General features: G+C 40.8%; 2 protein-coding genes and 1 non-coding gene across 5 annotated transcripts in view; all 3 read left to right on the top strand.

Moving 5' to 3' along the window:
• The first annotated feature begins 16 nt into the window (after positions 1-16).
• RANBP1 (RAN binding protein 1) lies at positions 17-9,924 on the top strand. Of its 2 annotated transcripts, none has more exons than XM_062504205.1 (6): positions 17-283; positions 2,338-2,474; positions 3,494-3,651; positions 5,349-5,477; positions 7,378-7,443; positions 8,372-9,924. In XM_062504205.1, the coding sequence occupies exons 1-6, from the start codon at positions 17-19 to the stop codon at positions 8,494-8,496; spliced, it is 882 nt and encodes a 293-aa protein (XP_062360189.1). In that variant the 3' UTR covers positions 8,497-9,924. The 2 variants fall into 2 exon arrangements, with proteins under 2 accessions (XP_062360189.1, XP_062360190.1); XM_062504206.1 differs by lacking the exon at positions 17-283 and adding an exon at positions 497-534.
• Positions 7,521-7,652, top strand: LOC134051156 (small nucleolar RNA SNORA77). The gene has a single exon (XR_009933764.1). It is a non-coding gene; the product is annotated as a small nucleolar RNA SNORA77 (small nucleolar RNA).
• A 7,378-nt stretch (positions 9,925-17,302) lies between the features above and the next one.
• The window catches only part of ZDHHC8 (zinc finger DHHC-type palmitoyltransferase 8), a 105,689-nt gene continuing 99,853 nt past the window's right edge, over positions 17,303-23,138 (top strand). For both annotated transcript variants that reach the window (XM_062504407.1, XM_062504408.1), the window contains exon 1: positions 17,303-17,739. In XM_062504407.1, the coding sequence (XP_062360391.1) occupies positions 17,636-17,739 (104 nt within the window). In that variant the 5' untranslated portion in view covers positions 17,303-17,635. The remainder of the gene's footprint in view (positions 17,740-23,138) is intronic.

Here is a 23,138-nt window from a genome sequence, read left to right as displayed (position 1 = left end):
GGCCGCTGCGAGGAGAATGACGGCAGAAGAACGATCTGGTTGCTTTTTATGCGCTGCCCCTCAGCGCTGCCGCTCCTCGCGCCCGAGAACACCTGCAGCCCTTGAACACATTAAAAACAGAAGCTCACACATCACCCCTTCCCTCATGCGGGCGCCATCTTGGGCCGGGACGCAGGCGGCCGCCGCCATGGCGCGGGGGCTGATGGGAAAAGCGCCTGGGAAACGGGACAACAAAAGCGCTTCTCGGGGGCGGGAGGGGCCGCGCCGGCGGTCGGTACCGGCAGCCGGTGACAGGCCCGGTACCGGAGCCGGCTCCGGGGGCCCCTGGGGGATCGGTGTGACGGGGCCGCGGCGGGCGGCGCTCTGCCCGCGCCGTGGACGGGGCGGGAGCGCGCGGCCGAGGGGGAGCGGGTGTTTCCCATGGAGCCTTGCGGCGGCGCGGCGCGGGCTGCGGGAATGAGGTAAAGGCGGGCGGGGCGCGCGGCAGGAAGCGGCGAGCGGAGCGCGGCGACCGGGCCCATGGCGGATACCGTGGTGAGGGGCGGCCGCGGGTCGGTGGCCGGGCCGGGAACAGCGGGGGGGAGAGGGCGGCACCGAGGGCCGGGGTGGGAGAGTGGCGGAAACAGGTGGGGCCCGGGGGGGGGGGGGGGGGCTGAGGCGGGTGGGGGGAGCCGAGGTCGAGCAGGGCCTTGGGGGGGGTGGGGGGGGGAATGGACGCTGGGCCTTGCTGGGAGCTGGAGCGGCCGCGCCCGCGGGGCCGGGGGTTTGCGGCCGCTCTGGGCACGTGTGGCCGCTTGGGCCGGCCCCTCTACCCGCCTTGGCCGTTTCCCGATATGAGGGAGCCCGAGCGACCCGGGATCTTTCGGTAGTCCTTCTCTCCGTTCGTTCCCCTCCTTTCTTCTTCTCCTCCCTCTTCCCGCTCCTCCCCCGGCCCGCTGGCCGGACCCCTCGTGCTGCAGCAGTTGCCCACGTGCTTTATAATCGCGGCAGGGCGAGATCGTATCGTGATAACGGGATCCAGGTTCTCGCATGTGGCTGCTGTGAATTGTGCATTTCTCATGGTCTGTGTAATTAATTGCTCAGCAGGCGCAGAACGCATGATGAATTACCATGTGGGATGTGCTGCTTACACAGATGGATACAATGTGTGAAAGTTCGGCTAACATTTATTTTCCTGGTTTTTGGTAACATGTGACGTAATGCCTTTCTCGCATTTTTTTCCATGCTGGAGCACTGAGGATGTAAAACTAACGATAGTTTGTGTGACGTTGTTGATCCAACTGATTTTCATTTTGTACCATTTTTTACCTAATTTTCCCTGCTGCCCTCTTTTTTCTTTTGTGTACTATTTAGTAAAAATAGACTGCTTTATTTCTGTTGCTTTATGCACACATAGTGTATACCTCTTTTGTGAAGGACATTGTGAATAGAGCCTGTAAGAGTGGACTCTTCCATTTGTAAATTAAAAATATTATTTAAACATCTACGTTTTTCCTTTCTGTTACTCAAGCAGCAACAAAAATAAAACCCAAACTCAAATCAGTTCCCTTGACCTGAGATAGCTGTTCTGTGGCTTTGTTAAACTTGCATATGAATCTTCCTCTTAGGCTTGTGTGCTGAGTGCTTCTTAGCAGTCTGTATGTATGAAGTACTAGAGATTGTTATCGTTTTCCTACTAGTCACACAGTAAAAGCCATTCTTAAACTTAATGAATGTGCTGATAGAGTCCTGAACAACCTAAGTAGGAAGTATTATTCTGGCCGTTTACTTAAAGCAAGAAACCTAAGTTATTTCATGAGTGTTACAGCTGTGCCTCAGGGTATCTTTGACTCTGTGATTGTGGGTGATTCTAATACATAAGGCAGAATGATGAATTCAGCATGCAGTGTGTCCCTTAAGCTGGATTAGGTGGATGTTGTGAGGGTATTTCTCTAATTTTCCCATCAACAATGGGCCATTAGGCTCTAAGAAATAGTAAGCTGTTAGTAGCATAAACCACATTGTTTAAGAAAAGTTGTTGAAGAAATTATTTTTCCATAACCAAGACCTATTACCCCGAGGCCAGGCCTCTGCACAATTCATGAGTGATAGGATTAAAACACCTAGCACTGCATGAGCACCTTTTTGTTTCTTAGTGTAACTGTATGTTGACATGGAAGTAGTTTGTTTTAAGGTATAATCATATTTCTTTACTGTCTATGGGGTATTTCAGTTATTAAGATCTAGTTGCTGAAAAGTCATAAATGTTTTCAACACAAATGTGAGTACTTCAGGTTTTGGGTGCATAGCGAGTTTGTGTTTGTTTGTTGTTGTTTTTTTTTTTTTTTTTTCCCTCAGGAAGTACATGAGGAGCATGATACTTCTGCTGAAAATGCTGATGATTCTAACCACGATCCTCAGTTTGAGCCTATAGTTTCCCTTCCAGAGCAAGAAATAAAAACTCTGGAAGAGGATGAGGAAGAACTCTTTAAGATGTGAGTAGAGTATTTCTCACTATTATCTGAGTGTTCATTAGGCTTCAACTTGACAGTGTTGGTAAAAAGCTGCATCATAACTTGCAGCAATCTGCGTGAGGGAGTAATCTAACTTGGTTGGTCTGCACTGTGATGGCAGAGATTTGAAAGGGGGGTGATTGATGTTGCCCCAAGAAAATGAAGTCTGGAACCTCAGAAGGGTGCTCATAGTATAAATCTGGCTTTAGCATTGTTTTCACAAAACATCTTAGGTAATAATTGCTAAAATAGTGATCACAGAATGTGAAACAAGTGTCATGGGAGGAAGGAAATGAAATGTATGTGGTGTTGCTGCTATGCATCCCTGGGTAAAGGGTGATGTACAAGGTACTGAAATAATAAAAGCAGTATCTGCAGTACAGTATTGAGGCATTTGTGGCAGTTCCTGTCTGTTGTCTTCAACCGGTTTATCCTTAGGTTATGATTATTGTCAGATCAGGATGGCTTGATCTGCCTGAAGAAAAATGTAGTTTAGAGGCTTAAGAAGCATTTTGAATTTGATCCTGGATGTGCTTGCTTTAAATAGGTTAGAAAATTCTGCTTTTACTTAATCACAGAATGGTATTGCTCATCTGGAGGAGAGATTTGAGTTCTCCTTGTACAGATTCTGTTAATAACTAAAGTGGTGGTCAGTTTCTGACAGGTAATGTAGTGAACTCTGGCTATAGCAAAACCTCTTCATTAGCTACCTGAATTTAAAAGGTTGCCTACACCAAATATGTTTATCATCCCCTAGAAGTGTCCAGAACCTGTTAAATTTTAGTGCAGTTATTACATAATTCCTAATATTTTATTATTAGATTTTAATTTATCATATGAGTTTCTGTATGTGTATATTGAAGTAGAACAGGGGATCTTATGAAAGGAATTGTTTTCTTCTTGTGTGTAGCTTTAAAAAAGAACTGTGCTGTTTGGTCAGGTGTGGTGTTTTAATAAATGTTTTAATACATGTAGGCTAATTAAATTTTCTGTTCCACAAGGCGAGCAAAGCTCTTCCGGTTCGCATCTGAGAATGATCTTCCAGAATGGAAAGAACGAGGAACTGGTGATGTGAAACTCCTGAAACACAAGGAGAAGGGAACAATTCGCCTCCTCATGCGGAGGGATAAAACTCTAAAAATCTGTGCAAACCATTACAGTATGTTCTACATTGCTATACTTATTCTTGATTTTAAAAATAAGCTTGTAGAATTTAAGTATGAGTGTCTTTTGCTTTTCATACAAGGCTTCAGGCATCAAAAACCATGAGGGGTTATTTTTATTAATGGAAGGAAGTTGGAGGATTTTTCCTTCAGAGTCTGATAGTGCTGTAAGACTAACTGAAGTCACTTTAAAATTTAGCTGTGATAGACAGGCATTGTGTGATTGCTTCCAGTGTGTGTGTGTGTGCTTTATTTTAATGATTATTAGAGAGTAGAACATGTAGGTCTTAATACTGTCTGCAATAAGAATTTAATGTATGCTGGCTTGCTTTTATAAAAAAAAAAATGAGAGAAAAGCCATGATGTAATAATTTACTACTTTGAGCTAAATGTTTAATTTTCCAAAAGCAATCCTTAATTATCAGAAAAGAGACTGAGTGCTAAGCAAATCTGAGTCTGCCTTTCTCTGCTTGTGAAATAAACTGAATTGAACATGTTATACTGGGCTGACTCATTCAAAAAAGAATCCTCTGAATTTAAAAGCCATGAAAGAGCAAGACAGACTTGAAAGTTAACACAACTTGAAACAAGTAGACCAATTTGGTGATACTTTGCTTGGTTTGGTGACAATCAGATTTTTATGTGAGGAGTCTGTAGTGTTCAATGGAGTTAAACTGCATTTAGATAACTTGGAATAAGTAGCTTAATGCAGACCTCAATGCCACCAACCAGCAGGAATAAACTTTTTGTTTAGGGAAATAAATGATGTACACTAGCAAAACAGAATTGATGAATTTATAGTATTTGTGTCAAAAGTTGTTTGTTTTTTTTTCCTGGAAAAGCTGCTCTCCATATAGATTGGTTTATTGAATTTGTGCTGACTCACAGTCAGACAAAAGAACACTCTTTATTTTTGCAAAGTATTAAATGGAGCAAAAATGCATTTTCATCTCTAGATGTTAAAAATGCAGGGAAGGGAGCAGACTCTTCAGATTTCTCGTGAGTTAGACAAGACCCACAGAGAAAAAAAGCCCTGCTTACACTTTGCATGTCTGTAATGTAAGTCTTAAGGCACTGTGGGAAGTAACATTTCAACTTCTCCAGTCAGTCAGGTGAGGTAATTGTAGTGTCTTGGAGGGACAGGGTCCCATTTATTGGGAGGGAACAAGCAGATTGCAAAGATGTTGTGTCCACTTTGCAGGACTTCAGAATTCTGTAATATGTTGTAGTACAGCTTTAAACTGATGGGAGAGGTAATTAACCTGATGACTTAATGAAAGAATAGTGCTTTTTAAAATTAATTTTGGTAGTAGTTTTGGTGTGCAGAAGAAGAATGAGTGTTGTTTGTCTGTCTGGATGCCTTTTCCTCTTAAATAATTTGCCTGTACATAAGAGCTGTGCTCAGTGACTGCATGTCTCAGTATCACAGTCATCTGTTTCAAGCACAAATTTAATCCAACTCTTTTTGCTAACAGTAAATCCAGCATCCTGTCACGCAGTAGTGGCCTTGTATAATTTTGACGACGTAAGGAAAACAGAATATGAACAGCAGTGTCTTGTATTTATCCCAAAGTAATTCTGTGTTAAGTGCTTTACGTAACCATCGCAGCCTGTTGTCACTGAGATTGGTGGAGGCTGTTGTGGAAAACATTTGCCATTGTGCTCTGTACATCTTTTAATGCTTTTCTTTCAGTCACGCCCTTAATGGAGCTGAAGCCTAACGCTGGGAGCGACAGGGCATGGGTGTGGAACACACATGCTGACTTTGCAGATGAAAGCCCCAAGCCCGAACTTCTGGCAATCCGATTTCTAAATGCAGAGAGTGAGTGGACTGGCACTGAATTTAACACTGATTGTAAACTGTTATGTTACCCTGCTTGTGTGAATGCTCCTCTAAACCATTGTTGGAGACTTGCTGTATCTCACCCCTGCATGGCAGTGTTAGCTACTTAATTCTTTATCTGAGAGAAGTCTGTTAATCACTTAACCATATCTGTTGACATACAGGGTAGTAATTAGATCTGCAGTAATATTGGTAATGTCTGCCCTAGGCACTTTTTTAACCTAAGCCAGTTAATGTGAGTGCAATGCCAGTTAGAATAAAACTAAAGGCAGTTAAGAGACTCACAGCTTACTTTCATGTAATTCAGGTGCTCAGTTGTAGTTAAGATTAGATTTTTGCATTAGAAACAAGGAAATCCTGACCTGATATTTCTGGTCCATCTGCATTAGCGAATATCTGGGTTGTTTTTTCTTTATTTAATGAAGTATGCAGTATTTTAATTTGTTTTGATTAAATGGAACTCTGAGTGAAAAGTGCTAGTCAGACCCATCATACTAGTTGGTGGGATTTTTCTAGAGTGAGTACACTGAGTACCAGAAAAGTAACAAGCTAGCATTTAATCAAAGAAGTGTTTAGGGGCAGAGCAGGTTTATGTTGTTTTGTTTTGTTGTTGGTTTGGGGATTATTTTTTTTTTAAGAAGTATAAAGAAAGTATTGCATTTCTTGCTTTACAATTTGCCACACAAGTTTAAAGTGGTAGCCTCCTTTTCTCTTTACATACTAGATGGATCATAAAGTGGTAGTATATTTTAAAACTTGATGGATTTGACTGCATCAGGAAAGAACTTAGTTTATCTTACCTTTTTCCTTAAGTCTCTAATGTCATTTTGTGTAGCCAAATAAACCTTTCTGGTCTACCTGTTTAGTGCTTTCATGATCAAGTAGGAAATGAAAGGTTTAACTTTTGTTTATCTCTGAGAAGTCTTTCCCTCTTTCTGGTAGGGGCTGTTCAGCTTATTGAATGTTCTGTGTTGAGGGAGTAGTTCTTTCTTCCCGTTTTCCCTTTGCAGTACTGACCAAGCAAGTGGCAGGTGAACAGACATAAATTTGTCCTTCAGGTGTTTCTCCTGTTCCAGATCCTTGAAAGGAATGGATACAAACACTTCCTGGGCTAGTTACAAAGTGCCTTGAAAATTCCTGTGGAGCAACAGTGACCTCCTGTGGTCAGCCAGACCAGCCTGAGATACCAGGCTAGTACCACCTTGGTGGTTCTGGTGTCAGGAACCTCCTTGCCCAGTCCCTTGTTGCTTGTATTACTTGTGTAGAGACATTATTGGAGTTTGATCAGCTGCTTGGAATGGTTGAATCGAAGGATGGCTTAGACCAGAATGTTGTGAAGATTGTACCCAAGGGCTATTCCTCACTGCAAGAGCCAACAATGCACAGAGTCCGGATGCTGTACTGGTGAAAAGGGCATTATCTTCCTTTGCTGATGCTAAGAATCCCCAGTTATGGCCAGCTTGTGGAACACTCCTAGGGTGTAACATATCCTGCAAGGATAGCAGTTCAAAGCTAATCTTCAGTCTTTTGCATACAGATAGTTGTATTAGCAGTCTCTGATACCATATTCCTATCCCTTTAGGCTACAGACAGCTGGGAGTTGCAATAACTACAAAACAGCTCCTGCTGGCATTACATTTTGAAAATTTTGCAAAATAGGCTGCTTAAGTAAACTTGCTGAAGAAGATGAATTGCTTTTGCACAAAGATGTGATTGAGGAATTTTGCATCTTGTATGATTTACTAGATTATTTCATAAGTCCGTACATATTTTTTTTACACAAAGCTTCTCCTGTGGTATCTTTCTTCAAGATTAGAAGTATTCAATGTTGTGAGGCGGTAAAAGTAATGAAAAAATATTTTTATCTTCACTGAAACAGATGCACAGAAATTCAAGGCAAAATTTGAAGAATGCAGGAACGAAGTAGGCAAGAAAGCAAAAAAAGGTAAGGTAGTCTCAATGTACTCAGCCACATTTCTGAGCTGTGTGAGTGGTTACAGTACCCTGGAGTGTTGTGTTCCAGCAGACTCACTCTGTGCTGAACTGCAGCCTTCAGTTCAGGTACTTTTCTGTCTGCAAGAGTAAGAGCTCACAGGAGTGACGATGGCCTTCTTTCCTGTGGAAGGCTGTTACAGTTGCTGTTGGGACATGGCTGCTTTGGAAAGGGTGCCAAGGAAATATTTATGGCTTATAGTAAACAAATGAACTGTGAACACTGCAACCACAGTGCTCTTTCTTCCTTCCAGGTTCCTTTCCCAAATTTTGCAAATGTGTAATCATGCAAGTATAGTATTTAATGGTTTTTATAGTTGTTAGTGTGTGTGAGGTTGTTCACAAGTCTGTAACAGATTGTTGCACCTCCCTTTAGAATTGCCGTTGTGGCTAGGTATCTCACCATGTAAATAAAATAAACATTTCTGTCTTTCTTAAGTACAGACTCCCAGTGGTCTGCAGTGAGCATTCTTCAAGATATTTAAATTGGAGTTTTCCACTCATAGGAATTCCCGTGCTCAATTTCAAACTGGGGAACTCGACTTTGCTATTTTGGTTAAGATGACAAGAAGCTAAGGGCTTGTCTGGTTATTGGTAGCAGCACAGCTGGCCAGATGTTGCACATTCCTCAATCCCTGTGATTAAGCCCTTGTGTAGTGATTAACAGATACAAGTGGTGTTTCTTGAATTCTGACATCTGAAGTAATTACCAGAGGAAAAGAAATGGGATGAGTCACTCCATTGGTCAGTGAAGAATATCTTTATTTTTGTCCAATACCAGCTGTCTCTCCCCACCCCCTTCACCCTCTACTTCTTTACTCTTTCTAACAGGAAAATCCATTACCTCCTGTATGTAACACTTTTCCTAACCAATCTTTTAGCAGGCACAGACAAAAATGATAGTGCTGATAAAGTTGCTGAAAAACTAGAAGAGCTTTCTGTAAAGGAAGAGAGCAGAGAATCTGAGAAGAAAGAGACCAAGGAGAAAACTGAAGAGAAGCAATAAAATCATCCTGGGCCTTGCAGTTTTTCCTTTACCTTTTCCTTATTTTTTCCTTTTTTTTTTTTTTTTTTTTGTTGGTAGTTTTTTGTTTGGGTGGTTTTTTTTCTTTTTTACAAGGGACTTTATATGGAACTGAATTCAACATTCACATTGTTTTTTCTAAGCTTTTGCCCTTTGGAAGGTGTCTTCAGAAAAATTCATTCCCCAGTCACGAAGATGTACTGTGCTAACTTTCTTTTCCATAGTGGAAACACTTATTTATAGTCATCCTAAAGAGTGAATAAAACAAACTTGAAAGCAGCATCAGGGGACAGAACTGAGTTTTCTGTATACTGTAAAGGCTTATGAATACACTTGTTTAATTGAGATACATATCATTGTTCCTGTGGATTAAGTAGGTTAAAAGACTTTGTCAGCAGGGAAGATTAGGATTGCATTTGTGTTTCTTATATGGCTTCTAAACTGTAATCTAACAGACCTTTCACACCTGCTGCTGTGTGTACCTGAGCAGGGAATGTGCCTGTGCTTGAAGTGCAGCAGTCTTCTGCAATCAGGCAATACAAGCATTCCTGGCACACTGCTGCTGCTGATCTGTCAGACAGTAAGAATAAAGGTGGGGCACAACATTTATTATGTCACATTTGAGAAGCATTTTCCTCTCACAAAACAAAATCTGTGCTTCCCCCCCTCACCCCAAGTTTGTTAATAGTACAAATGCTTGATTCTAGCAGAAAGCTCCTGCTCTTGTCCCAGATCTTCCACGGTGCTGCTTGCTGACTGAAGGCAGCAGCAGCAGCCTGTTATGCTGAGGTGTGTGCAAAGGAATCTGAGCTGTTTGAGTACCTTCCTGTGACAATGCCCTTGCCAGCATATTGTTATAGTCTCAAGAATGTATAGGTCTAAAATGTATAAGCTTTTTTCCCCAGGGATTTGGAGCTCATGTTTTTTACAAACTGGAGGAGTTTTGAACTTCTCAGATGTTTGGTAGGGAGGCTGACCCTCTTGGAGAGCAGCAGGCTGGAATTCACTTTGGAACAGTTAATTATGGTGCACATGCTTGAGGGTCACCCTCCTTGCCAGAATGGTGAAATCTCTTCCCTGCAAATGTTTTTAGTTTATCCAATTTCAAATTAGTGCTAGAGAGTAAGAAAATAAACTGTAGTAAGCAATAAAATCAACACAATTAAGTCTAATAGATGAATTGAATTTTATTGTTAAACACTAATTCAATATTGTGTTAGGATAGAGATGAATTTTTATGATAGTTTCCAAAATAATTATGAAAACTGGACAAAACTTGCTAAACTGTAAGACTGAATGATGTTAACATGACCTTTTTGTCTTCATAAAGAGGCTTTTAACTCAGTCAGGTTCTGCAGTCTACCTGAGGAAAATATATTTTTTAAAAATAAATCATGTCTCTTCTTGGCACTGCCTTTTGATGCTACAGTGAATGAGTATTAAATCTAGAACTGAATTAATTAAGGTACTCACTTCATTCAAACAAAATAATTCCTTTGATGTTTTGCACGTTCCCCTTCAACTACAGCAGATATTAAAAGTCTGTTGATTAACAAAGATGGTTGAAAGGCAAGATAAAATGCTCTTTAGTGTTTCTGGTTTGGAAATAACAAGACAAAGCTATTTTGAAGTATTTAACATTTGAATGTAAAAGCCAAATCTTTATCCATGAATCACTGTAAATGATCTGATAATGTCAAACTGTCTCAATTGATAGAAATGACGTAAAAATTTCAAAATAAACTTAAGTTTTCATTTAAAGGTTTGCTGTTTATTTTGAGAACTCTTACTGGAAATTCATTTTTAGTCTGAAGTGGCAAAGTGACAAAGACAGCAAAATGGGTGAGTTGCATTTCACTGTCAAACATTGTACAGAAGGGGGTGGGGGCAGCACCTGAATGACTAAATTTGCCTTAATATTAGTTATTGATGACTCCTGCTTAATGCTATTACCTTCTCTTCTTCCCCTCTTACTTCTTCAGCATACTTAAATGACTTCAAGGCGTTTCCATTTCTGTTTAGGTTAACTGACTTGTGTTTACAGTTCATGGACTTGCAAGTCTGCATTTTCAAAGAGTAAAGATGAGGACCACTCAATGAAATAATTGTTCTGGGTAATATTTGGCTGAAGAATGTTTTAGTCCTCTAAACTAAACAATGGTAATTCAATATTCTGATCACTTTAGCTGTTCTTCATATTAAAAAGCAGTAAGTATTTTTAACGTTATCTCAGTGAAATAAGGCTTGATTTTTTTTTTTTTTTTTTGTGCAAGTCAGACTTGCAATCATTAGACTTTCCTATAGGTAGACTGCCAAGTGAAGATTTTTTAAAAGTTCTAATCCATTTTTTATAAAGAAGGAAAATACAACAGGGTTAGTAAAGTGCTAAAGTCTGCAATTTATACAAATTTTCTGCTTAGTTCAGGTTTAGAAAGATGCTATGTAGCCAGGCTTAGTGCTCCAGCCTTTGGTGGTATGAATGGTTTTGTGTGTATGTGCTGAATGGATGAATGTCTGAGGACTCCTGAGTGATGACTTCAACTGAAGAACTATTAGATTTTGACAAGCATCAAAATAGTATCTTCTTAACAGTTAGTTCAGATCTTAAAAGAAGTCTACTTATTATAGAAATTAATTCAAACTAGATCTCTCTAGATCCCACGTTAATTATTTTGATGACTACACTAGTCTGTTGGGGTTTTTTTCTCCAAGAATAAGTTTGTATTAGTAACACTAAATGTCTTGTTCACAAACAGCAAACATTCCCAATTTGTTGTGTTTTAACATTAAATGTAATTTTTTCCCTGTATAATAAGGTAGTTTGTATAAAACACAAGTTCTCAGTGATACCAAAACCTCAGAAAATTAAAATTCTTTTCAACACTATGCAGATAGGATAATGTTGTAAATTCTTAATTTTGATGCAACATGCTCAAGGTATGGAAAGGGAAAAAATGTGAGTGAGTAGTTATTTGGATTTTGCTGCTAAGTGTTGTTACCAGTTTGAGTGTTCTGTCCTGTGCTGGATGCTGTGTGTTGCTCATGATGTGTTGTGCTGAGCTCTGGCATCCCTCAGCCTTGTGCTGCATTCCTTCACATAACTCAGTGAAAAACTTTAATGTTACTGGAAACCTTTCTATAAAAAAGAGGCTCAGAATCAGAGTTCAGAAAACTCAGCTTAACACCTTAGTAATATTAAATTGCACCTATTTGTGTAGAAATGGAGACAGTGGTGGAGATAACATTATAAACTGCCCTTCTGGGTTTTGATCTGTACAAATTGCCATTGGCTTTCAGTGCCAAGTCCTTAAACAGTGGGTGAGATCATTTAAACAACCCCAAACCTCTCCAGTTAATTGCTGTCTTTATTTATGCCCTCCTGTTCTCAGGACAGCCATCTGTCCTGGCTGTCCCAGGTTGTTTCTAGCAAGCTGTATTTTCTGAGGTGTCTATGGCAAGCCTGTGTTTTAATTTTGATTAGCCAAACTAATTTCAAAGTGCTTTTACATTGCTGAGATCATGTGTACACCTAAGCTAGTTCAGTGAAATGAGGTGTGTATAAAGGATTTTATTTTATGATCATTTATTTAGGATCTGCTTTAAAGGTCTTCCTAATTAGATTTAGCTAGAATTACTCTTTAAAATAGAAGACAAATTACCAGCTTTTTACCAACCTTAACTAAATCTTTGACAACATATCATTTTCAGAGTAAGGAGCTAAGGAAAACTTAACTGCAACAGAACAGAATTATTTTGCTTGAGGAAGAAGAGTTAGAAGTAATGAGCTGTAGAGTGGATTCTACGTGTAAGTGATTTATCAGACTCTGGTTCATGTGAAAAACAAGGTGCTTCTAAAGTAAACAATTTGTGCAAGTAAGAAGAAGGAAATAAATCTTGAGGTTGTGAAAACTAACAAGCAGACAAGCACAGGAGCAAAAATCTTCCTAACATTTTAAGAGGTGAGTAGTGTTAGTATCTACAGCTATGCATCAGACTTGACCACTATATTTTTATAATCTGCAAATACAGGTATGGAATATCTTCGTCCACTTAAGTCACATTAGACACCAGCCACTGACTTAAGACCTGCTCATATTTGTAAGACTTGACAAACTAGTTTGCTGTAGTCTCCTAGTGAAAATGCAACCTACAACAGATGCATAAATAAATTACATTTGTAGAAATGTGTCTTTTTTTAAAGTATTAAGGGCACAGGTAATGTTTGTGGGGTGTATTTTCTGTCACATCAATATGATGTTTTAAGTACAAAGAAAGTGCTAGCACAAATCCGGATTAGATGTTATGTAGCAAATTTATTTTATATTGTGGAAGGTGTTTAACTAATGCAAATATTTCATCAACTTTACAGTCTTAAATATGTTTCCAACTTTTGCACTGGAAAAGTCCAGCTCATTGTTTTGACTCTACAAATCTACATCGGTTGAGTCACTGTATTGTAGATATGAACTGTTGTATCAAGATGTGTAATTTACTTACAACCTAAGAGAGAAGCTAATGGTGTCATGAGCTCTTGCCTATGCATGTTGTCCTGGCTGGCCTCATTTCAAATAGTTTAAATGTCATGATTTTCTAATGCTTTTTTTCCATAAAAGCAATTATGGCTATTGTAAACATCAACAAAGATGGATTGGACATTAAAATGACTGCAAATTTTGTCTGCTTGGAGGATATTTCTCAAGACTATTCTAACAGGTATAATTAAAATTATATTGCTTCATATAAGTAGTGCTTATCAGTTTTAACATCTTGTTTGCTGGTTTATGAGCACTGTTGGCTTGCAGAGTTTCAGCAGCATCATTTAGAATGGTATTTCATTTAGAGGAGGAGAATTGCACTTAACTAATGGTTTTAAACAGGATAGTTAGTGAATCTTTAAAACTGCTTGGAGGCCTACCTCATTCTGATGCAAGTAGTTTTTTTTGAGGATCATTTTAGGAATCAGTCTCCAGAGTTACCAAAGTCTCATAATAAATGCAGCTTGACATGCTACACCACTTGTGTTGGGAAATACACTAGATCTGTTCTTGGCAAATGCCATCCCGTGAAAAATATCTACGGCAATCATCTAGAAAATTGTCATAACTTTCTAGATGCTTAGGCTGTTAAGGCTACTGAGAAGTCATTATTAGGCAATAATTTCTTGATTTATCTGGTAAGAAATGAACAACTAAATGAAAATTGTCATATTAAAGTTCCAGTGGGTAACTTACTAGGCCTGGCTTGTACCCAGAACTGTCTGGCCCTTGCTTGGACTTTTGGCAGCACCGTGCAGCACAAGATGATCCAGGTGTCTCTGTTCTGAGCACTGTAAATTTGAGAGAAAAAACAGCTTTTATTAAACAACAAATTGGTGATCCTTGAGGGTCTCCCAATGACCCTGAACAGTTTGCAGGTCACCAGTACTACATGGGTTGGCAACTACGTTTGTTGTAGTAAGAAAATACAGTAGGAAAAGTGTAATTATTTATTGTGGTCACTATTTAATGGCAACAGCAGATTTGAGCTAGTGACCAATAAAATATTCCAGGGATATTCAGTACTTTCAAGTGTGCAAAATAAAATAATTTTCTTAATCACGTAGCTAAGATTTCCAGCTAAAATTAGTGCCGTGACTTGATATGAAAATTGCATGGCTTTCAGGCTTTCTTGATTCTTGCTCTGTTGTGAGTTTCCTTTCATCTTACCAGCTCTGAGAGGGGTACCCTGCCATATGGCTCCAATACAGCTTCTGTGGTTGGCCCTTCCTCCTTTGGGGTAAAACCTCAGAGTAAAATCTTGCAAGAAGAGATGCAATTACTAGCCATGCTCTGCCAGATTGTTTTTAGATTGTTCTTTGTAGATGTGTTTGTTCTTTGTCATTAAATCTTTTCCTAACTCACGCTGCCGTTGCTGTTTACCTCAGTGCTGCCAAAATCTTCTGGCAAACTAATAATGTGTGAATCCAGAAACTGCAGTCCTTGAAATAAAGATGTTCCAGGAGAGCAGTTCTGAGACATGTCTGTTCTGCTTTAGTCAAGTCCTCCTCAGACATCCTTAGAGTTTGACAGGTAAAGTCATCTGACTGCTTTAAATATACTTGGCCTGTAATAACGAGAGTGAGTGTTGCTCAGCAGTGCTTTGTGCTAGCTTGAAAACAGAGCGTTCTTGAGAACTGGAATGTTAGTGGGAAGGAAATGAGCTGAACTGTGGGAACTGTTGGACACAAAATTACAGAAAATTACTGCTTTCTGATAGGTAATCTACAATGTGCACCAGAAAAAAGTAATCCCAAAGCCGAAGTCAGTATAACACCACAGCCTTGTAACATGGAATGTGTCAGCCCTCTTTTGGAAATGCTGGGTCTGCATGACTGCACAGCACAGGTGTCGTGATCCACAGGATGACTGTGCAGCCCAAACCAGGCTGGCACTGTGATCTTCAAGAGCAGTTCAGTTTGGAAATGCACATCGTGTTGCTATGAAAGGTAGAATTCTTTGTGTCCTGATAACTTACAGTTATCTTTAGTTTCCCTCTAGAGAAGTGTTGTGTGATTGGGATATTAAAAAAAAAATCCGAAGTTGCTTGCTGCTGAGAGCCTCCTTTCAGAACAGGAATGGCTTGAATGATTGGCCCAACAAATGGGGGCTGATACAGTGAGATTGGATCAGCATCAGTGTGTCAGAGTGATGAAGGGAAAAAAACATTCTGAAGAGTGGGATGAGCAGAAGTGCTGAATCCTCCCCACTTGCAAAGCTGTCTTTGAGAAGCAGATTTTCTAGAGAGGATAGAATCCTTAGGGGAGAATACAGTTGAAAATAATGAGATGCAGAGGAGGCATAGTCTCTTTAAGAATAACTCCACAATTCACATGAGGGAATGTTACTGTCCCAGAGAGGCTTAATCTTTAAAAATAATGATATTTAAATAAATCATCAAACTCCAGATATGTATCTTAGAATCAACTTCTGCCTATTGCTTCCCAGCTCATGCTAGAAACTTGATGGGATGCTGTTGTGACTCACCTAGAAAGGAAACTTGCAGGTCCATGCTAAAAATGCAGATATGACTGTCACTTGGGAGAGAACTTCTTTACTATTTTTACTGTTTTTCAAGACCTAAGAAATGCATTTGAGTAAATTTCATACTGTCTACTACAGGATGCTGCCTAAATTTCCTAAACACTCTAACATTTTCTAGATTAAAATAAAAACATCACTGGAAAATTATTCAGAGTTCTGTTTGCTACTTAAATTCTTCACCCAAACTGTTGCTTGAATAGGAAGGAGGAAGATGATTAAACAGATGTAAGTGGTGAAGTCTCTGCTTTTGTCAAAGAAGTGGTGCTAAACTAACTTGTGGCTCAGGGCATTAGGTGTGCTTCTGAAATGGATCTTCCAGCCCAGTTTTGTTGAAAAGGGACCCAGTTGGCTCCTTGGAGGCCAGTCAGCAATATACATCAGACCTGGTAAGCGAAGGTGATGGAGAGATTTGCTTCCCAGGTGTGCCTTTGATCTGATTTGGCATGCTCATGTAGCTGTGCCTGAAGCCTTTCATCTTAGTATGCAGAGCCTGGTTCTGCATAAAACTGTTGACCTTTTGATTAGTTATAAGGGGTTTGAGAATAATTAATTCCAATAAGCGGGCATGACAAGGAGTAGTGAAGCATTGGAAATGTTCAGTCCCCCAAGCATGTAAAAATAAGTAGGTAGATGTTTTCCTTCCTCTTTCTTAAAAATCTATGTCTGGAGATGATGGAGATGATTTTAAGTTGCCTTGTGGCTTTAGACCCTTTTGGATAAGACTTTTTTAGGAGGGCAGTTGTTAGCAAATGCTGAGATTTCATACAGCCGCATGTCCTCAGGCTGGAACTTGCTGGCTTTGATTCTCAAAATTTGGGGTTTTGTTTGGTTTGTGGTTGTGGGAGTATTTTCTTTGCAAACTGCAAAGTTGAGGACCCTTACAGGTTTTTGATTGGGTTTTGCTTGTTCTGTTCTTAAGACTTCTAGGACTGTGGAACTAATCAAGTCTCTTAAAACAAGAAATTATTAATGTCCTTTCTGAACAGCACTGCAGTGTATTCCTTCTAGGGCAAGCTTGCTTTTAACAACACCCAGCAGATGCTGCAAATGTGGCTTTTGTATTAGGCAAGGGTTACTTTATCTGCATGTTGGCAGCTGCAGAGGAGGGATTAGCTGAGAAAGAAAGCAGGAGGGAGAGAGCAAGATGCATGCAGTTCCTGGTCTCGATTTCCAAACCTCCAAGTGGCCTTGAATCCTTCTTCCCATCGGTGGTTTCCTTGAGACAGGCGAGTTGCTGGGTGGTGCCACCGGCTGTGAACAGAGCCATTCTCGCACTGCTCTTGTGAAAGCTGATTCGGTGAACTTTCTGTTGTTACCTTAAATTACCTCTTGTGTCTGCCTCCTGATGCTAATGGACAGATTTTAAAAGAACACAGTATAGTGTAATTTCAGTTATGTTTGCGCTCAGTTACGGATCTTGGAATCGGCTAAATTTGGCAGAGCGCAGCAGTTCCCTTAATACTGTGACTCTGGGTGTAGCAGAATGAAAAGCAGGCTTTATTCCATGAACGAGCACGGCAGGATTGGCGTTCAGCTGGCCTTGTCCTGCAGGGCCCCGCTCGGAGCCGCGTCCGCATCCCCCTCCAGAGCTCCGCCGTTCAGGGACCTGCTGCTACAGGAGCTCCAGCGTCCCACACAGCGCCCTGCGGAGCTCAGTGCCTTGCTATTATTTTTTTTTTTTGGGGGGGGGGGGGGGAAAGAGTGTCTTGTATCAGGGATAGAATTGTGGCCGCCCTGTCCGCTGGGGCTGCCCCGCTGCGGGATGCCCGAGCTGCCGCGGCCCGGCCGCCCTTCCGCGGGGCTGTGCTGCCTCCGCGCCCCGCTCCCGTCTCCCCGCAGCGCTACCTTAAGGGGCTGGTTGACATCAGCCGAGTGGGCTGGGCGGTGTGGGTGGGATTTCCTGTGCTGGAGGTCAGCTGCTCCCGTCCCTCTCCCGTCCCTCCCAGCCGCCCGTGTCCCGCTCTCCCCGCGCCGGAGGGACCCGCATCCTCCCGGCTCCCTCCTCTCGGGTTGGATTTACTTAGTGATGTGTAAACTACAGGATGCCCAGCAGCACTGGAAAGAGGTTTAAACCTACGAAATACATCCCGGTCTCCACAGCAGCTGCCTTATTAGTGGGTTCGACTACTTTATTTTTTGTTTTCACGTAAGTACCGCTCTGGCGGAGGGGGGGGGGGGGGGGCCGGGCTGGGGCCGCCCGGCCCGGCGGGGGGAGGCGGCGGGGCTTGACAGTCCTCCAGGCCCTGCCGCTGCCGGTCCCGCTCCCCGCCTGCCTCCTGCTATCCCTGCCCGGCTCTGGTTTGCAGAGGATCACGATCTCTCCCTATCGTAAAATGTGCCTGACAGTCAGATCCACCATTTCATGGCACGTTAAACCCCATCAGCCTCCCGCAGCTGCCGGCTGTGTGCATCGGAGATGCCCGAGCCCCGCAGCCCCTCTGCCCCTGTGTGCAGGGCTGCTGCACGGGAGGGAAATGCAGCCCCAGCCGCGCCGCTGCCGACAGGCGTGGATCCAGCCTGGCTCCGCTGGCCGGGGTGCCTGTGCTCCAGGAGGGAGAGCTGGCCTCTCCCGTCAGTCTCTGGCGTGTCTCAGGGTTTATCCACTACAGCCTTTTGAAGTGGAAGGAATCCTATTTTAAGCATTACCGATTTTACGTATTTTTATGTAACTGTTCCTGGAAGCTTGAGGAGCTAATGAACAAATTTACATTTCCTTCAAGGAAAGACGAGGAAACTTTTCTTCTCCTCTCTGTTTCTTCTCTCATTCCCTTCTCCTTAAATGCAGAATGGAGCTGTGGCTGTCGGCTTGCAGCTCTCCTGTAGTTATATTAATATGTGAGTGCTGTAGTGCTTCGGCTGTTTGCCTTTCCATACTCGAGTTCTGTAGCTCTCTAACCCTTCCTGTGCGGGGGTAGCGGCGCCCTCCCTGCTGAGGTGTCCGTGGTTCCCGAGATGCTGCAAAACTGCTCTGAAAGGGGCTTTGACTAAGCTGCCTTTGCGAAGGTGAAAACATGGCTATTGCATATTAAGATTTATTGTTTCACTTATTTTGGAACTCTGTTTTCCTTGTTTTGCCGTTGCTATTTTTTAACTGAGCTCAGTGAAGCTGTTGAAAGCAGAAGGCTCTATAAGAGTGGGAGTATGTGTCTGTGTCATTATCTTTTGTGGTTTGGCTGTGATATGATTCTCGATGTTTCAAAATGCTTGTCACTGGTATGGTAATCTCAGTATAGGATTTCAGAATAAAATCTAAGTGTTATTTTGTCTAACAGTTTCTTGAATCAGAACGGATTCTGACACTTGAGTTTTGCTCTTGATGTAATGTACATTGATTTTCCTTGTTTTCAGTGCATTTGATGTGAAGTATGGATAAATCCTTTCAGGATATTACACTGTTTCAAGAGGTGGTCAAGTCTCAAGAGCTAGTACAAGTATCAGCCTATCATTGATCATTAGGGCATCTAATTATAGTTTGGTGCTCACAAGCAAACACAGGACATAAGTTGGCTTTTGTGATGAACGTGGTTTACACTGGAGTGGTGAATACTAAATGGTAAAAAAAAAAAAATGGGCCTTAATGCCAGCGTTTATTTTTCTGGCTGCTTGAGGAATGGATGTATGCTAAGGTTGTTTTGGAAGCTGTATGTTTGTTTTCATATGATACTTCCAGTGTAGAGCTGCAAATTGCCTAGTGATGTAAGACTTCCCTGGTAACACAGTTGTTGTTGAAACATCCTTTTGGCAGCAGGACATCAGCTGAGATGTTCATTTTACAATTTGTACAGAAGAAGCAATTGCCTTTAATCTATTACCAAATCTGAAACTTCACTCTGCTCCCTCTGTTATCAGTGAATAATTACATGCAAAATGAAGTCTTTTAAGGATCTCTCCATATTGTAACTTGGCCTGTGTATCTTGAAGTGTTAGTAAATTTTTCGAGGATTGTCCCAGACATACGTTCTCTGCTGCTGCCAAGTTTTGTGTGTAATAAAAGTAACACATAATTGAGCAACTGTTGTCAGGCAGAATCTGAAGTTCTGTCCATTCAAAAATACTCAGATGAATTTGTATGGGATTGGTGTTGTTTCTCATGCTGAGCAGTTTTGGTAAAAATCTATCTTTGCTGTGGAATCAAAGCAAGCCATATGCATGAGATTAGTTCCTTTTGTGCGCCGGTGGGTTTTATCCCTTTTCGTGAGCATTTCTGGTTTTTTTCTTTTTCCACAGGCAGTGTTTTGTCTCCTGAAGATCTTTTTGTTGTGATATGTTATTAAAGGCTGAGGTACACCTGAATTTTCTGGTGTGTTGTACAAACCCGTTTGATGTTGGATAGAGCTCTGATACTCATTAGTTGAAACATGGGCCTAAAATTGTTTTAGCAGTTTTAGTAGTGCTTTTGGTACAATCCATGCTTGTTTTTCATGGGGCAAGAATTCAATCAGATGAAAATTTAAATGTGTGTTTATTAATTCCTTATTTGTGTCATTAAAGTCTGAGTCTGCTGTGTTAATGAAGTAACCTTTGTATAAATACATGAAACTGATGATGGATGGGATTCCTATCAAATTTAGGGTGCAGATCACCTCAGTGAGATGTCTGGGATTAGAGCAACTTGGGTGCAATGGTATTGAATAATAGAGGATAATATATGTGGAAAAATTGAATAACTATTTTTAAACCACTTACTGAATAGAAAAACTAAGCTTTTTAGGGCACTGGAAACATTTCTGAGTGACACGTATGAAAACAGAGCGTCTGACTTGGCTTTTTCCCTAGACACGTTTGCGGTCTCATGCCACACGTTATTAGTGTCTTCTGCTGGATGAAAAGCTCTTTGAACTTGAAGGCCAGGGTTAGCTTTTTAGCAATGTGGTCTTTACTTTTAGCTTTTTTTCCAAACACCTTTGCTAAAAAGCAGCACATAAAGTGTTTGAAATACGCAGTATCCACTATTAGTTCACTGTGGTGCTGATCAGTGGTACTGTTATACTTTAGGAAAATTCCTTTTTGGATTCTCCTTTACTCTTTTTCTTCAGCTACACATTTAGGATTTACTGTATCACTGCTATATTTCTTCTGGTTTTATGAGGGGGAACTAAACTATTTAGCTATCAAGATTATTGCCCGGAAAGGCAGCTAAATATTGCAGTTGTATTAGGGCAGGCTTTTAGCACTCCATGTGTGTTCCTTCAGAAATAAATACAGTGTCTGAGTAGGTGGTCTAATTTGTCACAGTGGGAGAGTAAACAAGCATTAACTCTAAGCACTATGAAGGAACATATCAATAACGTTGTATAGAATGATTAAGTTAATTTACTTATATGAGCAAATCAAACACTATAATGAAGGAAGAAATAATTCTTCACATAGGACAAATCCAGTGATTCAGTTCTAGCAAACCTAAACTTATTTCTACCAAAATTTTTTTTCTTCTTCATATTTTTCATTAGGCTTTTTGTTAGAGGTAACAATTTAGCCTATTTCAGTGAGGTCTGGACTCTCATGCCTTGGACTACCAAGTGTTGTGATGTAAACCTAATTGTGTTCATTCAAAGACCCTGAGTTTCAAGAGCTTGCCACCTTATTTTAGGTTGTGCAATTCAGTGCTAGCAGAGAATGCAGCCTAATTGTCAGCAAGCAGAATGTCACCTGTGAACAGTTGGAATCAGTGATCTAAAAGGACTTTTCTAATCTAAATGATTTTATAATTATTCTGGAGTTAATAGTTCTCTTCACCTGCTTCAATTGGCTACTTACTGTAGGTGTTGGTGCTGAGAACTGAGTTAGTTCAGCAGCTGCTCTGCCTGTGTCTGGAGATTACACAGCCAGCTGAAAGCATATGGTTTTAAGGGGAAACTGTGGCTCATTTTAGTAAGGAGAAAAAAAGCTCATCGTTCTCTCATTGAATAGTGTAGGCCTGAAGTTTCTAATAAAATACCCATTTTCAGACTATTTTCTGTAGCATGCAACCTCTTGAGGATCTTTGAAATACAATAGAAACATGTAATTTGTAACAAAGGTCTAGGTACCACTACTTCTTTGATATAATGGTAGTAACACTGCTGTATATTATTTCTTTAAATGGGATAATAAAATGGGTAATTTTCTGGGTGAAGTGAAAGCACAAATAAGGTGAAAACTCATTCAGTCAGTACTGAAAATGATAACAACTTTGTTCTTAGAGACATAATGGGAGATAATCATAGATACACACCGCAGACATCTGCAATTGGCACTCTAATGCAGTCTGTGGCACAGGGAGTCTAATACCAATAACCTTCAGGAAACAACTGAAGAGTGATAAATTGGTGTAGAAGAGCAACTGAAGTTGAAGTCGCAGTAGGGATGGAAAGAAAATAGAGAAATAGCCTGAACCTGTGCTGTGCAGATAGCAGAAGGAGGAAGAATGGCTGGTAGACTGTGTTCCATAGCAGGGCTGCTGGGTTTACTTTAACAGGGAGGAAAGCTTGGCTTCAGTTAATGAATATTTAAAGAAAATATGGTGTTCCCCCCACATTTATATATTATGTTACTGCATTCAATGAACTGGAAAGACTCAGCATTTCTGTAGTTAGACATACACGAATCCAGATGCATTTATGATGCATTCACCCCTCGAATCATAAGCGCTGCCCCCTTCCTGCAGTTATCTGATGCTGCACTGGAGCAGCTTTAAAATAAACAGGTAATAGCACCTTAAAGTTTAAAAGTATCATAACCATCCTGGTAGTTAATGAAAATATAGAAATATGTGTACCTGGAGTTCTTGAAGTGTCTGTTAGATCTTTTCCTCCCATCCCGTGTATATGTTCCAGGTGTGCTGTGGTGTGTATGAGAGCACAGGGAAACACTGTTGCTCCACAAATCCACTTCCTCCCCTCTAACCCGATGGTCATATCACATATCCTTGGCTTTCTGAAAACTTAGGAGCACAAAGCCCCTCTACCTTGTCTGTTTCTAGCCATGCTAGGGGTCCATTTGATAGTGGTAATGCTAATTATGAAACAGAACAAAATTTCCCCCTCCTTGAATGTTCTTTCCACATCATTTTTCACTACTTGGAATATTAATGTATTTCTGATGTTTCTTTTATTTTTTTTTGCTTTCTGTATGCCAAACCAAGAAACAGCTGGAACTGGTAGGGAGCAGCTTCACTGACAGCCATGCAGGTGACACTATACAGGGGAAAAAGTGTGCATCAGTTTAATCAGAAGAATTTTAAAACTGACTTCACAGTCACATACTGATTTCAAGCACTGCAGTTTGGCCTTCTGAGATACATTTACTTTTTCCATGTTAAATGCATCTTTAATGGCAGGTTTTTCCTGTCCACTCTCCCTGCAATCCAAAAGAGGTAACGCTTGCCTGGTTGACCTGAGTCATCTCACTTGTCATGTCCGTAAGCTTCTGAAAAATATTTACTTTTGTTATGACAAAGAAATGTCCTTTTAAGCTGTGGCAGTTTCATCTTGCTATAAAATTTTTTGAAATAGAATCTAGACAAAGTTGTCATTCTAGATAAGATGGGCAGTCTCAGCAGGAAAA

The sequence above is a fragment of the Cinclus cinclus genome, chromosome 17 (assembly GCF_963662255.1).
Source record: "Cinclus cinclus chromosome 17, bCinCin1.1, whole genome shotgun sequence".
NCBI lineage: Eukaryota > Metazoa > Chordata > Aves > Passeriformes > Cinclidae > Cinclus > Cinclus cinclus.
Note: the sequence above shows the minus strand (reverse complement) of the source record. Positions and strands in the feature narration are given on the sequence as shown.

What these genes read in the sequence shown, in the direction of transcription:
- RANBP1 (XM_062504205.1), top strand. Translation starts at nt 17, where the DNA reads ATGACGGCAGAAGAACGATCTGGTTGCTTTTTATGCGCTGCCCCTCAG. An exon ending in CCGATTTCTAAATGCAGAGA is followed by an intron (nt 5,478 to 7,377) that starts GTGAGTGGACTG and finishes TCACTGAAACAG; the next exon opens with ATGCACAGAAATTCAAGGCA. An exon ending in AGGCAAGAAAGCAAAAAAAG is followed by an intron (nt 7,444 to 8,371) that starts GTAAGGTAGTCT and finishes CCAATCTTTTAG; the next exon opens with CAGGCACAGACAAAAATGAT.